At 20.1% G+C, this 14,830-nt stretch overlaps 5 protein-coding genes across 5 annotated transcripts; 3 read left to right on the forward strand and 2 right to left on the reverse strand.

Moving 5' to 3' along the window:
* Positions 1-1,465: 1,465 nt before the first annotated feature.
* On the forward strand, positions 1,466-1,958 carry SRAE_2000498100 (Hypothetical protein; the record flags this gene model as incomplete). The annotated part of the gene is made up of 3 exons (XM_024643929.1): positions 1,466-1,604; positions 1,650-1,814; positions 1,861-1,958. The coding sequence occupies 3 exons, from the start codon at positions 1,466-1,468 to the stop codon at positions 1,956-1,958; spliced, it is 402 nt and encodes a 133-aa protein (XP_024509547.1).
* Positions 1,959-4,339: 2,381 nt separating this feature from the next.
* On the forward strand, positions 4,340-6,024 carry SRAE_2000498200 (UDP-glucuronosyl/UDP-glucosyltransferase family-containing protein; the record flags this gene model as incomplete). Its single annotated transcript, XM_024643931.1, has 2 exons — positions 4,340-5,468; positions 5,510-6,024. The coding sequence occupies 2 exons, from the start codon at positions 4,340-4,342 to the stop codon at positions 6,022-6,024; spliced, it is 1,644 nt and encodes a 547-aa protein (XP_024509548.1).
* A 470-nt stretch (positions 6,025-6,494) lies between these two features.
* Positions 6,495-8,151, forward strand: SRAE_2000498300 (UDP-glucuronosyl/UDP-glucosyltransferase family-containing protein; the record flags this gene model as incomplete). The annotated part of the gene is made up of 2 exons (XM_024643932.1): positions 6,495-7,593; positions 7,643-8,151. 2 exons carry the CDS (start codon positions 6,495-6,497, stop codon positions 8,149-8,151), a joined length of 1,608 nt encoding a protein of 535 aa, XP_024509549.1.
* Positions 8,152-10,030: 1,879 nt separating this feature from the next.
* SRAE_2000498400 (Transposase, ISXO2-like domain-containing protein) lies at positions 10,031-10,858 on the reverse strand (the record flags this gene model as incomplete). The annotated part of the gene is made up of 1 exon (XM_024643933.1): positions 10,031-10,858. One exon carries the CDS (start codon positions 10,856-10,858, stop codon positions 10,031-10,033), a length of 828 nt encoding a protein of 275 aa, XP_024509550.1.
* A 2,150-nt stretch (positions 10,859-13,008) lies between these two features.
* On the reverse strand, positions 13,009-14,732 carry SRAE_2000498500 (GPCR, rhodopsin-like, 7TM domain and 7TM GPCR, serpentine receptor class x (Srx) family-containing protein; the record flags this gene model as incomplete). The annotated part of the gene is made up of 3 exons (XM_024643934.1): positions 13,009-13,370; positions 14,159-14,312; positions 14,364-14,732. 3 exons carry the CDS (start codon positions 14,730-14,732, stop codon positions 13,009-13,011), a joined length of 885 nt encoding a protein of 294 aa, XP_024509551.1.
* Positions 14,733-14,830: the final 98 nt, after the last annotated feature.

Raw genomic sequence — 14,830 nt, forward strand, 5'->3', positions numbered from 1 at the left:
AAACTTTTACCTTTTTATTATTATTAATTTTGAAAAAGTTATATAAAAACAAATATATGTTGAAAGCTTAAGCCAAGTTTTGCTATTTTTTTTATGTTGAATAAAATATTAAAAAGTGTTGCAACATACTATAATAAATTATATTATTCAATCGGAGTGTAGAAGTACTAATATTCTAATGGATACAAATTTTCGATTTTTAAAAAGTAAAAGCTTTTGAAACATTAATTTAGTAGTATAAAGATAGAATACAAATGATATAATTTCCTTTGAAAGTGATAGTAAAAAATATATTACATAAAATTTTATTTTATGTGTGATTTTTATACTATTGTTTTAAATTTAAAATCAATTTAATATAATTTATTTTATTTTAAAACTTTAGTACTTTTTATTGAAATGTATCAATTTTAAGTGAATGTAAAAAGTTAACGAGAAAAAAAATTTTTTTGAAAAAAAATAATTAAATAATTTTTTTAAAAGTTAGTTAAACAAAATATTATAAAAAACTTTTTAAAATTAGTTCATAAAAGTTTAACCTGTCTTTTTTTTCAAATTTGATTGTAATGAAACAAAATTGTAAAATTTTAACATTAAATATTAAAACAATTTATTTTACAAGACATTATTATGAATTTACAATTTACTTTAGTTGTTTCTTATGGGAAAATGTTATTAAAAAAAAATATAAAAATAATATATCAAAAAGCTTTAAAATTTAACTTAATATTCACAAAACAATAATTTTTTTTTTGATAATAAAATTTAATGAACTATTTTATTAACTATTAAAGAAAATAAAATTTTCAATATTATATTTGAAGCAATACTGTGAAACATTTATTTTATGAAAAATTACATCTAAGAATACAAGAATTTCTATATTTTGTAAGCATATCATTCATTGTTTTTTACTTAGATTAGGATAAAACATTATATCATATATCATAAAATATATGACATATATTTAAGTTATTTATGATAATAAGAAAGAATATTGTATCAAAACAGTTTTTCATTTTAACAAATTAATCTCTAAAAAAATTAATTATTTTTATATTGATATTAATTATTATATAAAAAGCAATCATCTACAATATAATTTTTATAACAAGAGTTATTTTCTTGTATCCGTATTACATCTTATCAACATGTACCTTTTCCATTATTTATTAAATAAATGAAAGATATATAAAATTTTTTTTTTCTGTAAGTTATATTATATATTAGTGCTTTCTCTTAAATATTATTAATTTCATTCACGCCTCTTTTTACAGAAATGATTATTTAAAATGATATTTTAATAAAAATGTTTAGTCTTTATCAAACTAATGTAAGAAAGCTTTTACTAAATTATATTTCTTTTTCTTTTTTTAAATAATTTAATAATTTTTTTTATATATAGTCAGATTAATATAAATATATACATTTATTTAATAATTGGTACTTAAAAAAAATTTTAATAATGAAAATTACCATAAAAATTGGTAAATATTTTGCTTTTATTACAGTTGTTTCATTATTACTTGGAACAACAAATGGTTGCTTTTTAAATTCTTGCCCTTTTAGAAGATACGGTAGGAATGTTCAATGTGATATTTGTGGTATGTTAAAAGTTTTAATAATTATTTATTTTATTTTTTTTTTAGATGGTATTGAAAATGGTTTATGTGCTTTAGAAGGTTTATGTTGTAATTCCAATAGATGTGTAACTGATAAAGAATGTTTAAACAAAAATATTTGCTTAAATAATCAATGTTTGATTGATGATATACCAGGTGTATGTGTTTTTTCCGGTCTATGTTGTAGTCATGGTAAATTTTTTTTTCTCATTAAAATAACTAAATGTTTTTTTTTAAGGTATTTGTAAGGTAGTTCAGGAATGTTTTGACGAGGAAAGAAAAAAAAATTTACGATTTGTCAAAAGTAGAATTGAATTTGTTTTTCCATCAAAATAAAATGTCTGGAAAATATTCAAATTTTTTTATACTATATTTTTTATTATATGATTCAAATAAAATAACATATTATTTGAATATAAAATTAAAAAGTTTGAAATTCTAACAAATTAAACAATACTTTACCACAACATTTAAAAATTTTAAATTAAAATATATTTAAAGACAATGAAATGAATCTAATCAATTAATATACTTTTTTTAATCTTAAAACATTATATTTAATCATAATATTATACTACAAATAAAAATTAAAACTTCTACAGTTATCCTACTTATTTATTAAATTAAAATGTAAAATTATAAGAAAATAAAAGTTTATAATATTGTTAATTATATAACACCATGTTTTAATTTTTTTTTTGTAATAAAAATTAATAATTAGTTTGTCGTTATATTCAAATATTTTTATAGTATACTTTCATTAAAATCAAAAGTTATAAATCTTATATCTTTTTTAAAGAAGGAAGTCAAAAAAAACATAATTGAAATATTTAATTTATTATTTATAAAATAGATTATTTCTATTTATAAGTTATTAAATAACTTTTTTTTATATGAATATGTTATTTTATAATTATTACTTTAAATAATAATTGATAACAGTTTTAAATCTTATAATTGTATATTAAAATATATTTTAAAAAGTTAACAATTTTTATCAAAAGAGGTACAAAATTTATGAAAATAAAATGATAAAATTATAAAAAAAGCTTAAAATTCTCAATAAATTTTTGTTTTCTATTACTTTTATATTATTTACAAAATTTTTATCTTTTGTTAAAACTCTGTATTCCTGCTAAATATTATCACTATATAATAAATCAAAGTGATGATAGATCGTTACATTTACCATATTCTAAATTTTAACTTTTAAATAATTATTTCATTTATTTTAAAAAAAAACAAAAAGTTATTTAAAAAAAAATTCAAAAAAATTAATTTTAAAAATTAATGATATCTTAACAAATTTATTTTTGAAAGATTTTATTATGGTAAAATAACAGTATACCATTTAGTACATAATTATTTTTATAAATCATTTCTATGACAAATTTTAAATATTTTCAAACAGTATAGAAAATTATTTTTTAGTTATATAAAAAATAAATCTTAATAATCTATACAGATATTATATTTTGAAAAAAATTCCTAATATCATTTTTTAATAATCTGATAATCTATCTAAAATTAGTAGATATTTTACAAAATTTATGTATAATCCTAATATTTTCTGAAAATATTTTATTGAACGGAAATGCATAATTAATTATATAAGTAAAAGATGTTAATATTTAAAAAACATAATGACAAAAAATTATGTTGTTTTATTATTTATTTAAAGTTTTTGTAAATAACTTTATATATAATATTTTAAATGACGTATCAATTAACATTAAATAATACATCACTATAAAATATTATTTTTAAACTTCAATTTGTCTCTTTATTTTTGCAGAAAAAAAAATGTCATTAAATAATTGAAAGATATTATAATGCTTAATAATTATTTTCATCATCGCATACAGCTTCGTATTATCAGTATATGTGTTATTAATATTACACAAAACTAAACTTGAATCTTTTTTAAAAAGAATTATAATAAAATATCTTTAAAAATTTGTTTCATGCAAAATAGTTATTTTTTAAAGTAAAAAAAATATAAAAATTATAGTTTGTAGTAAGTTATATAATTAAGTCAGTAAAAATTGCAATAAAATTAAAATTTTATAAAATAATTTTAATTGTTGAACATCAAAATTAAAAGCAGTATAATTTTTAATAAGTTTTATAAGAAACATTTAAATACATTATTTTATTTTCAAAAAAAAAAAACAGCTACATAAAGATATTATTTAAAAACTTTTTTTAAACAATGATTATAAAAAATAAAATTTATAAAAACATTTTTTTTACTTTGTTAAAAAGTTATAATATTTTTTGTAATAAATATCTTAAATATACTTTTATCTAATCTAAATTTATTAAAGTTTTTGGATAATCTTTTCTTGTTACTATTAGAAGCATTGTAAAGTAAAAATAATTTGTGATTAGCAATTAAAATTTGCCGTAGGCAGAGCCTTCCTAGCTCAGTTGGTAGAGCGTTAGACTTTTAATCTAACGGTCAGGGGTTCGAGCCCCCTGGAGGGCTTACTTTTTATATAATTTTTAATATTATATAAGATTAAAAAAAAATATTAACATCATTTTTTTTTGAAAACTTTCAAGGACACATTTCAACCCAAAAAACAAATACGACTAACTTTTGTATACTTTTATTATCAGAATTATTATTGCAATCTATTCTTTTCATTTGATTAAACAATTATCTAACTAATAGATAAAAATCTTATTATCATTTTTGTTAGTGCAATAACAAAATGCAATGTTTGAATTTTCTTTTAAAATTAGAAATGTTTTATCTAGTATTTCTTGTAATATTATTAAACAATTTAAATGTTCATTGTTATAAAATTGCTGTTTTTTCCCCAGATTTATCTTCAAGTCAACATATATGGAACAAACGTGTAAGTGAAAAGCTTTCTGAAGCAGGACACAATGTTACATTAATTTCACTACAATTCAACAATAAAGAAATTAAAAAAGCTTCAGTTAATAAAGCAATAAAGACTTATAAAGTTGTTGGAGCCCTTGAAATGGATTATAAAAAACTTGAAGAAGAATTTGGACATTTTGTTTTTGAAGAGATGTCATTTTTAAGTAATACTTCTAGGATACTTGGTAATTTTACTTCTAGTAATTTAGTTTCTTCCTGTGAAAAATTTATTACAAATAAGGAATTTCTAAATTTTATTATAAATGAAAAGTTTGATATTGCATTTTCTCATATGTATGATTATTGTACAATTGGAATAATTCATTACACAAAAATTCCAACATGGATATGGCTTAGTAGTGGACCATTAGTAGATCATATGGCCTTTGATTTAGGTGTCCCAACACCAAGTTCTTATGTACCACCAATAATGGCTGACATGAGTGATAAAATGAACTTTTATCATAGATTTAAAAGTTTTATTGGATATTCATTGTATCCACTTATTTATCACAAACTTCTTATAACAGATAAAGAAACAGCTCTTTTTAGAAAACATTTATCACCTGATTTTCCTGATTTAAGGGAAATTAGTAAAAAATGTCCATTAGCTATGGTTAATTCACATGAATTTTATGATATTCCAAAACCAACTCTACATAAAGTTATAAATATTGGTGGACTTGGAATGACTAAAAAAGATACTAAACCATTAGAAGGAATATTTAAAAAAGTTGTAGAAGATATAAAAACTAAAGGAATTATTCTTCTTACATTTGGTAGTGTAGCAAATTCAACATTAATGCCATATTCATGGAAAATATCATTTATGAAAGCTTTTGAAAAATTTCCTGAATATAAATTTTTTATTCGTTATGGAGGTAGTGATTTAAATAACATATTACCAAAAAATGTCTACCTTTCTAGTTGGTTACCACAATCAGATTTATTACGTAAGTATTATTTTATTAAAAAAATTGTAATATAAGTTTAGAAAATTCAAAGACAAAGTTAATAATAACTCATTGTGGATACAACAGTCTTCAAGAATCTATTATAGCTGGAATTCCAATGATATGTATACCACTTTTTGGTGATCAACCAAGAAATGCAAGGTTAGCTGAAAAACATGGTTTTGGAATATATATTGAAAAAGGTAACGTTAATGTTGATTTTATTGTTAAATCGATAAATGAAATTATACAAGACGATTCATATCTAAAAAGTATACAAAGAATGCAACAAATGACTTTAAAAAAACCAATTCCTTCAGATGTTTTACTTGTAAAATGGACAGAATTTTTGGCTGAATTTAAAACATTAGACAATATGATTCCATATGGAATAAATTTGAATTTTATAGAATATTATCAGATTGATGTTGTTTTAGTTTTACTTATACTTTTCTTTTTAACTATATTTGTAATTGTGTTCTCATTGAAAAAAATTTTGTGTAAGATTATACAACTTTTATTAAAAAGTAAGAATCACAAAGCGAAAAAAGAATAATCAGATATGTACATTTTTTTAAAATTAATTTACTTTATCTTTCTTTTAAGTGTATGAGATTATTTTTAAACGTTAATGTATCAATAAAAGTGTCTTCTGTATCTATAAATAATTAATTTTCAAATCTAAAATAATAAGACGTCAAGAGGAATTAGTAGTAAATATAAATGTTACAAGCACTATTAAAACCACAATTGATAGCATTTTTAATTAAGAAACATTATTTGAAATGTCTAAGATTAATACTTATAAACTAAATTATTTTAAAAATAATTTTTATATTGTTAAAAATTATTGCTTTGTGTAATTAAAATATAATTTACTTTGATGTATTTACAAGTTTTGTTTATAAATTATGTTATCATGAAATTTTAATTTTATCTTGATTTTTTGATAAAGACTTAAAAGTTTTCTACTTTATAGAGAAAATTTTATTATTTAAAGAAATATTTATATATAATTTTAACATTATGTATTTATTTTCTATATTGAATGTTTTATTTTTACTTAATTTTTTGGTTTTATCATATAAAATAGTAGTATTTTCTCCTGATTTATCAACAAGTCAATATATATGGAATAAACGTGTCAGTGAAAAACTATCTGAAGCAGGACATAATGTTACATTGATTTCAATGAAATTTAATAATAAAAATATCATTAAATCTCCTTTAAATAAATTAATAAAAACATACACAGTAAATGGAAATATTAAAGCAAATTATAAAAAAATTGAAGATGAAATGGGGTCTTTAATTTTTCAAGATATCTCTTTTTTTAATAAGTCTTCAACAAAAATTCTTAACTTTGTTATTGATAATTTTATTTCTTCCTGTGAAAAATTTATTACAAATAAAGAATTTCTAAATTTTATTATAAATGAAAAATTTGATATTGCATTTTCTCATATGTTTGATTATTGTACAATTGGAATTATTCACTATACAAAAATTCCAACGTGGATATGGCTTAGTAGTGGAGTTTTGGCTGATCACATGTCAATAGATTTAGGAGTTCCAATGCCAAGTTCATATGTACCACCAATAAGAGCTGATTACAATGACAAAATGAATTTTTTTCAAAGAACAAAAAGTTTTATTGGACATACAATTATTCCATTGTTTTATCACAAAATTCTTATAACAGATAAAGAAACAGCTCTTTTTAGAAAACATTTATCACCTGATTTTCCTGATTTAAGAGAAATTAGTAAAAAATGTCCATTAGCTATGGTTAATTCACATGAATTTTATGATATTCCAAAACCAACTTTACATAAAGTTATAAATATTGGTGGACTTGGAATGACTAAAAAAGATGCTAAACCATTAGAAGGAATATTTAAAAAAGTTGTAGAAGATACAAAAACTAAAGGAATTATTCTTTTTACATTTGGTAGCATAGCAAATTCAACATTAATGCCATATTCATGGAAAATATCATTTATGAAAGCTTTTGAAAAATTTCCTAAATATAAATTTTTTATTCGTTATGAAGGCAATGACATCGACAATATTTTACCAAAAAATGTTCACCTTTCCAGTTGGTTACCACAAACAGATTTATTACGTAAATATATATCTTTAAAGTTTTTTTTTTAATTTAAATTTAATTTTAGAAGAATCTAAAACAAAATTGATAATAACACATTGTGGATATAATAGTTTTCAAGAATCCATTTCTGCAGGTATTCCTATGCTTTGTATACCTCTTGCTGGTGATCAACCAAGAAATGCAAAATTAGCTGAAAGGCATGGACTTGGAATGATTCTTTTAAAAAGTGATGTTAATGAAGAAAATATTATAAAATCATTAAAGTCCATCATCAATGATAATTATTACATAAAAAATACAAAATTATTTAAAGATATGATATTAAAAAAACCAATCCCTTCAGATGTTTTACTTATAAAATGGACAGAATTTTTGGCTGAATTTAAAACATTAGACAATATGATTCCATATGGAGTAAATTTGAATTTTATAGAATATTATCAGATTGATGTTGTTTTGGTTTTATTTATACTTTTCTTTTTAACTATTTCAGTACTTTTTATTATAACAAAAAAGTTATTGTCAATAATTTTAAAACTTTTTTTGTCAAATAACAAAGAAAAAAATGATTAAGTTTATGTAGTAATACTGGAGTAGTATTTTTACCTTTTCTTCATCTTTATTTAATATTTATTTTAAATATTTTAACCTTGTTGTTTGTTTTGAAATCAATTTGATTTTTAAAGTAACAATTAAAATCTATTTTAACCATTTGTCTAAATTCTTTTACAATTAATATTGATAAAGGAACACATATTATTTGTGATAAACAATAAACAAATTCTATTATCAATGTCATAATATATGGAGATGTATTATCTTTAATAATTATTATTATATAAGAAATTAAAAAAAAAACTTACATTTTGTTTGATATAATGTTAATAAAAGAATTGGAAGTTGACATAAAAATGGTAGTAATGATTGAATTCCAACAGTTTGAAATAATATTTTTTGTTCAATAATAATAAATTTGTTTGAGATATTTTTTTGTTTATTTATAACAATTAATAGTATGGAGAAATTCAATATTAATGAGATAATTGGAATTATAACTAATATATATAGATTGATAAATAATAAATTTTCAAAAAAAGGTATATTAGAATATAAATCATATGAACATCCCACTTTTTGTACATAATATACACCAATTTCCATTAATTGTCCAAACATTAAGTAAAATAATGGTCCCATTGATATAATCATAATTAATGTTAATAAAAATAGATCAATTGTTTTTTTAAAAATTATTTTATAAAAACGAGTTATATTAAAGTAAAATGGTGTAACAATAATAAATTCATTCCAATTGATATCAATAATTCTTAACTTGGAACATGTATTAACATGTATTGGTTCTTGAAGGTAATAATAAATTAAATAATATATTGTAAAAGCAATATGTATAAAACATCCAATAATATATACAATGGAAAAAGTCATTATCATAAATCTAAACATGGGACGTTTTATGAAAGATTTATGGTTAATACTTTTTTTAAAAAAATATGCATTTGTTACAATTACAATAATACTCATAGGTAAAGTTATAATAGCAGATTTTAAATAACTATTTGTTGGAATTGTATATTCAGGAACAATTTCTTTATTCATTTTTATAATAATAAATAAACTAAAATATATATTAAATCACTAAATAATTTTCAAAATTATTTTTTTGAAAAAATTTAAGATAATTTCATAGTCTATATTTTAATTTGGTAGTAAAAATTGTAGTAATAAAAATTACTTAAAAAATTGTATTGTCCAATGGCAATTGATTAATTATCTAAATTCATAATAATTTAACAAAATATATTTATCAATAATATTAAAAATAATTATACTAAACATTCTATCCAAAATTTTTTTTTGTTAAAATGAAATATTTTTAACATTAATTTATGAATATATAGTTATAAAATTATCATTAGAAAATATCTTTTCTATTTAATTTAACAATAATTTCAAATTATTCTTTTTTTTAATTACTGTACATTATATAAATGCCATTTATTACTTCATTTACTAATTATTTTCTGAACATTATTTATAAAAATATTATTTTAATAAGTTTCATTAATTATAAAAGTAATTTATATATGTTATTCATATTTAAATTATAATTATTTAATGCAAACTTTGGTGATAAAAGGATATATTTTGAAAAAAGTATATTAATATTAACTATCAACGAATATCTTATTCATTTTCAATTTCAATTTTAATTAATTTTTTATAAATATATTAAAAACCAAGTTTTTTGTCATAAGAGTAAATTATAATTTTTTGGTACTTTTCAGTTTCGGTAGGGACAAATTTTATTCAACAAAATGAGTACGAAAACGTTAAAAAATTAAAAATTTTATTTTTTTTTTGAAAAGGGGAGATTCTTTTACATATAAATAAAAAAAAAAATTATTAAATTTCATTAATTTTCTCCTTTATTTTACGTGTTTTCTTCCGGCGGCCAGAAGGTCGCTATATCACGTAAGATTTGGAGGAATGGATTCTCTTCCTTATTTCTCTGCCTCCACATGAATTCAGCGAGGTAACTGTCTAGCATATTTCTAGAAGTACCTCTCTGCTTCTTGTTCCTCCATTTGGCGCTCCCCCACATCCTTTCAATAGTCTGGGTGTGAGCTCCAGACTCAGGATCCACAAAGTGGTATTTGTGATTCACTTTGAAGTGAGTGAATCCCTGAGCTTCGAGTTCACTTGTTCTGTAAGACTTCCAGCTATCTGTGTAAATTGTGCTTCCCTCAGCCACATTATCCTTAATTATTTTCATGAGGGTTTGCACCCCACGGTCTGGAACGGTCTTTAAGAAAGATTCCCCCGTTTCTCTGCAAATACCTCCAAGAATCCATATCCGTGGTAGAACTCTCCCTGCATGGTTCTTCCTTCTTGTAAACAAGGATTCATCCACCTCCACTATCCTTCCTTCTCCTCCAATCTTCCCAGAATTCTCTCTTTCCAAAGAAGCCGCGCACACCTCCCTCATGTAATTACACCACTTTACGGTAGTGTCGTGGCTCATCCCTAGTTCCTCCTCACAAAATTTGATCGAAACTAGTTCTTTGCTCCAGCAGTATATGAAGCGTACTGCTATGACGAAATCTAGTTTCAAATCAGTAAACCAAGTGCCATGCTTCAGTCCTATTTTTTTAAGGCATGGTCTTTTGTTGCAATTCCATTGATTTCTTTGACCCATATATAGCTTCATTTGATGTCCGTTTGGACAGATTCTTCTTTTCGGAAGAATTCCATGCTCCATCAAAAAATCACAGCTTCTTTTTCAGTTGCTGGCAAACTAAAAATATTCATTTCTGCAAAAAAAAAACTTAAATTTTAAAAAAAATTTGAAAAATTTGTAAAAAAAAATTTTGGAAAAAACTGACTGTAGAAAAAAGTGATTTTCTTGATGATTTCTTAATCAATTGATTTACTTTTTTCACCATTTTATTCCCAACAATTCAATTATCAAATATCAAATGCCTTTGGATTAAATTTATCCTTTTTTCTGATAAGAATTATCATTTAAAATTTGTCCCTACCGAAACTGAAAAGTACCAATTTTTTTTATTCATAATGGAAGTAAGTTAATAATAATAACGTTTGTAAAAATAAAAAAATTATAACTTTGCTTATTAAATGAATAATACTTTTACCTAATTTTGCATGCATAAAAATTACATTTTTTAATTCCTGACATTCTATTTTTTTGAAAAAATTGGTTATATATTTGATTTTTTTAACATTACTTTTTTATATATACATAGTTGTTTAATTATAACATAAGAAAAATTAATTAAATATAATCTATATCATTATTTGTTCAAAAGTTTATATAATGAAAATTTACTAATAATTTTTTTTGAATTATGATGGTAATAAACATTTATTTTAAATGAATATTTAAAAAAAAATCTTTTATACTTTTATTTATTCATAATCATTGATTGAATACTATGTTAATATGCATTGTTTATTTTTGAAATAGAATCTTTTATAATTGATAAATATGTACTTAGTTTGAATCTAATTTTATATTTAATATATAAATATAAATATGTAATTTAGATAAACAATTTGTTAGTATAATAGTTTAATAAAGTGTGTTTCAAAATTGAAATAAAGATTTTAAAAAATTATATAAAAATTGATAATTTTTTAAAATTCTATTTTTTTGTCGAACGTATATACAAAGCTTGAAATTTTACATTTGTTAAATAAAAGCTTTTCTAAGAAAATACAATTTTATTCAAATAATATTTTTATCAAATAATTGTCAAGTATTGTTTATCATTTACAAATGTAATATTATTTACAAAATTAACAAAAAAAAATCCAATTAATTTTTTTCTAAAAATAACTACTAAATAAATAGCCATCACATTCATTTAATTGTATACTAAAAAAAATAATTTCAAATCCTTATTATGTATAATTTCAAATTACAATTCAATAATAAATTTGAAAAATAAAAAAGCTTTTAGTTAATTTTTTTAATATACATCATTTAAAAAGTATGAGTGAATAATTTTATAATTAAAAACCATGTCAAATTTTTATTGCATTTTTAATAAAAAAAATATTTTATTGTAATTAGATGTGACTTTAATTTAAAAAAAATTATATTTAAATTCAAATATTTTAAAAAATTTTTCATTCTACAAAATTTGCTTAAAAAAAATGAATAACAATATTTTTTCATTTTTTTTTACTGTCTTTTTTATTCAAATATTTTTACTTATAAATGGTGTACCTATATTTCCAACAAAAGTAAAACCACCATATTTTGATTTTAATCAAGTACCTGATTTTCTTATGTCATATCAACGTATTGGAAGATCTTTTCATGGAAATAATTATGATTACTTAAACAATCAAGATTTTTTCATTTAAAATGTATGTATATTATAAAAAAATTATTTATAAAATAATATAATTATAGATTGATACCTAATTTAAAAAGAAAAAATTTTTTAAACATTTTAATGATCAATAATAATTATAATTTTACTTAATTAAAATTTATATTATTTAATTCAAAAAAGTATAATAGATTGATGAAAAACTTTTTTTTTTGTATACATTTTAACTACATTATTTTTTTATTGATATACTTTGTAAAAATTAAATTTCAAAAAAGTGCTTACATTTGAAAATATAAAAAATATTAAATTTAAAATATTATTCAAAAATATTTGTTAAACAAATAATACAATACAATTTATATATACATTTATATTTTTTTTTATATTATAATTAGTATTTTTTTAAATATAATTTTAAAATCAAATTTAAAATATTCGACTATCATAAATTTATTAATTAAAACCAACAGTGATTAGATAGCAGAAATACAATTCATTAGCAAGTTATCATTAAATTTAATTTTGTAAAATATATACAAATCAATGTTTACTTTTTTTGACTTTTATTGTTACCTGTTGTATCTATTGTGGGAGTATTTTTAAAGCCATCAATACAATCCTGCATTGTTGGATATTCATTTTCATCAGCTTTAGCTTCATTCTTCAAAATTTTAGTTTCTTTTTCATTCAATGGCTTAGCTTCTGGTTCTTTCATGTTACTAGTATTTGATGCAATTTTAGATGATTCTTTTTTAGTACATTTTTCAGTATTTTCTTCATTTATTTGTTTTTTAGATTCAACAATTTTTTCCTTCTTTTCTTTTCCTTGTTTTCGGTTTCCTTTCTTTTTATCTGATTTTGAAGATTGATTTTTTTGACCACAATTAATGTAAGATAATAAAATACATACTATGACAAAAAATAGATTATTAAAAAAAAACATAATTTTATAATATTAGCATGAAATTTATTTAAAAAAAACAATTATATAAATTAAATTTTAATAAATAATTTGAATTTAGTATTCAAAAATGTTTTAGATTGATTAATTACAATATACATATTACTCTATTTATTCTATTTTTTTTAAGTAATATTATTTTTATATATAAAAAGTATGGTTTTTATATTATAAAAAAATATTAAAATTAAAAAAAAATCTTTTACTTATTGAAAAATATTTAAAGTATTCATTAATAATACGATAGTAGTAAGAAAATAACATATATTAATAGAAAATCTAAAAATAAAACTTCATTTGATTAATATAAAGAAAAGAAGTTTAATAAAAGTGCGTTAATTACTGAATTATAATTAACGTAATTTTTCAAAAAAAAATTCTAAGAATAATTTTTTTAATTCTGAATATGTTGTAAGATAAATAAGTATGTTTAAATTTCCATGAATAATATTTAAATAATTTTGCATTTGACTAATATTCAATGTCCAAAAATTTTTATAATTAACTTGTAAAATGATAAAGTATGTCAATTGAGGAAGACACCACATTATAACATAATTTATTAAAAAATATGTCATTGTTCTTTTCATTTTTGAGTAGTCATTTCTTATAAATTTCATTGGTCTAATGTGTTTTTTTGTCTTAAATTTAAAAATATTTCTTGATGATTTCATTGAATATGATATGATCATTATCCATAGTTGAAAAAATACAACAATAAAGGTAGCAAAGACACTAAGTCCATGAAACCATAATAAATATTTTGATTTATATATGTAATATGATTGACAAGATTTTGTTGTATAATCAATTTCTCTAGAAAACCAACTAATTATTATTGAAATTAATGCATAAATTTGTGAAACTATAAATGTAATATTTATTTTAGTCTGAAATAATAATAAAAAAAATATTAGACAAAAACAAAGAAATTAATTTACTTTTAAAGGAATTTCTCTAAAAAATACAGGAAATCTTAAAGCAGCCCACCTATTAATTGTAATAAAAATTACTGTAACATCACGAATTTGATATCCAAAAAAAAGTGATGTTAATATTATGATACAATTATTAATAAAAATATTTGATTTTGGAAAATACAATACAGTTTCATTTATAATTAAGAATATAATTCCTATACAAAAAATAAAATCAGCAATTGCTGTTTGAAAAATAGTAAAATTAGCAAAATTTTTACAAACAACTTTAGATCTTACACATACAATTATTAATAAAAGGTGTAGTAAAATAGAACACATTGCCAAAAGACTTTGTGCTCCATTGTTAATTATTGAAAGAATACTTTTCATTTATAAATAAATATATGATATGTCTGAAAAATACTTTTAAAGAATCAATTTTTTTTAAATTTATAAAAATATAAAAATCTTTCCATTAAAAAAAATAT

Source organism: Strongyloides ratti (genome assembly GCF_001040885.1).
Source record: "Strongyloides ratti genome assembly S_ratti_ED321, chromosome : 2".
Lineage (NCBI taxonomy): Eukaryota > Metazoa > Nematoda > Chromadorea > Rhabditida > Strongyloididae > Strongyloides > Strongyloides ratti.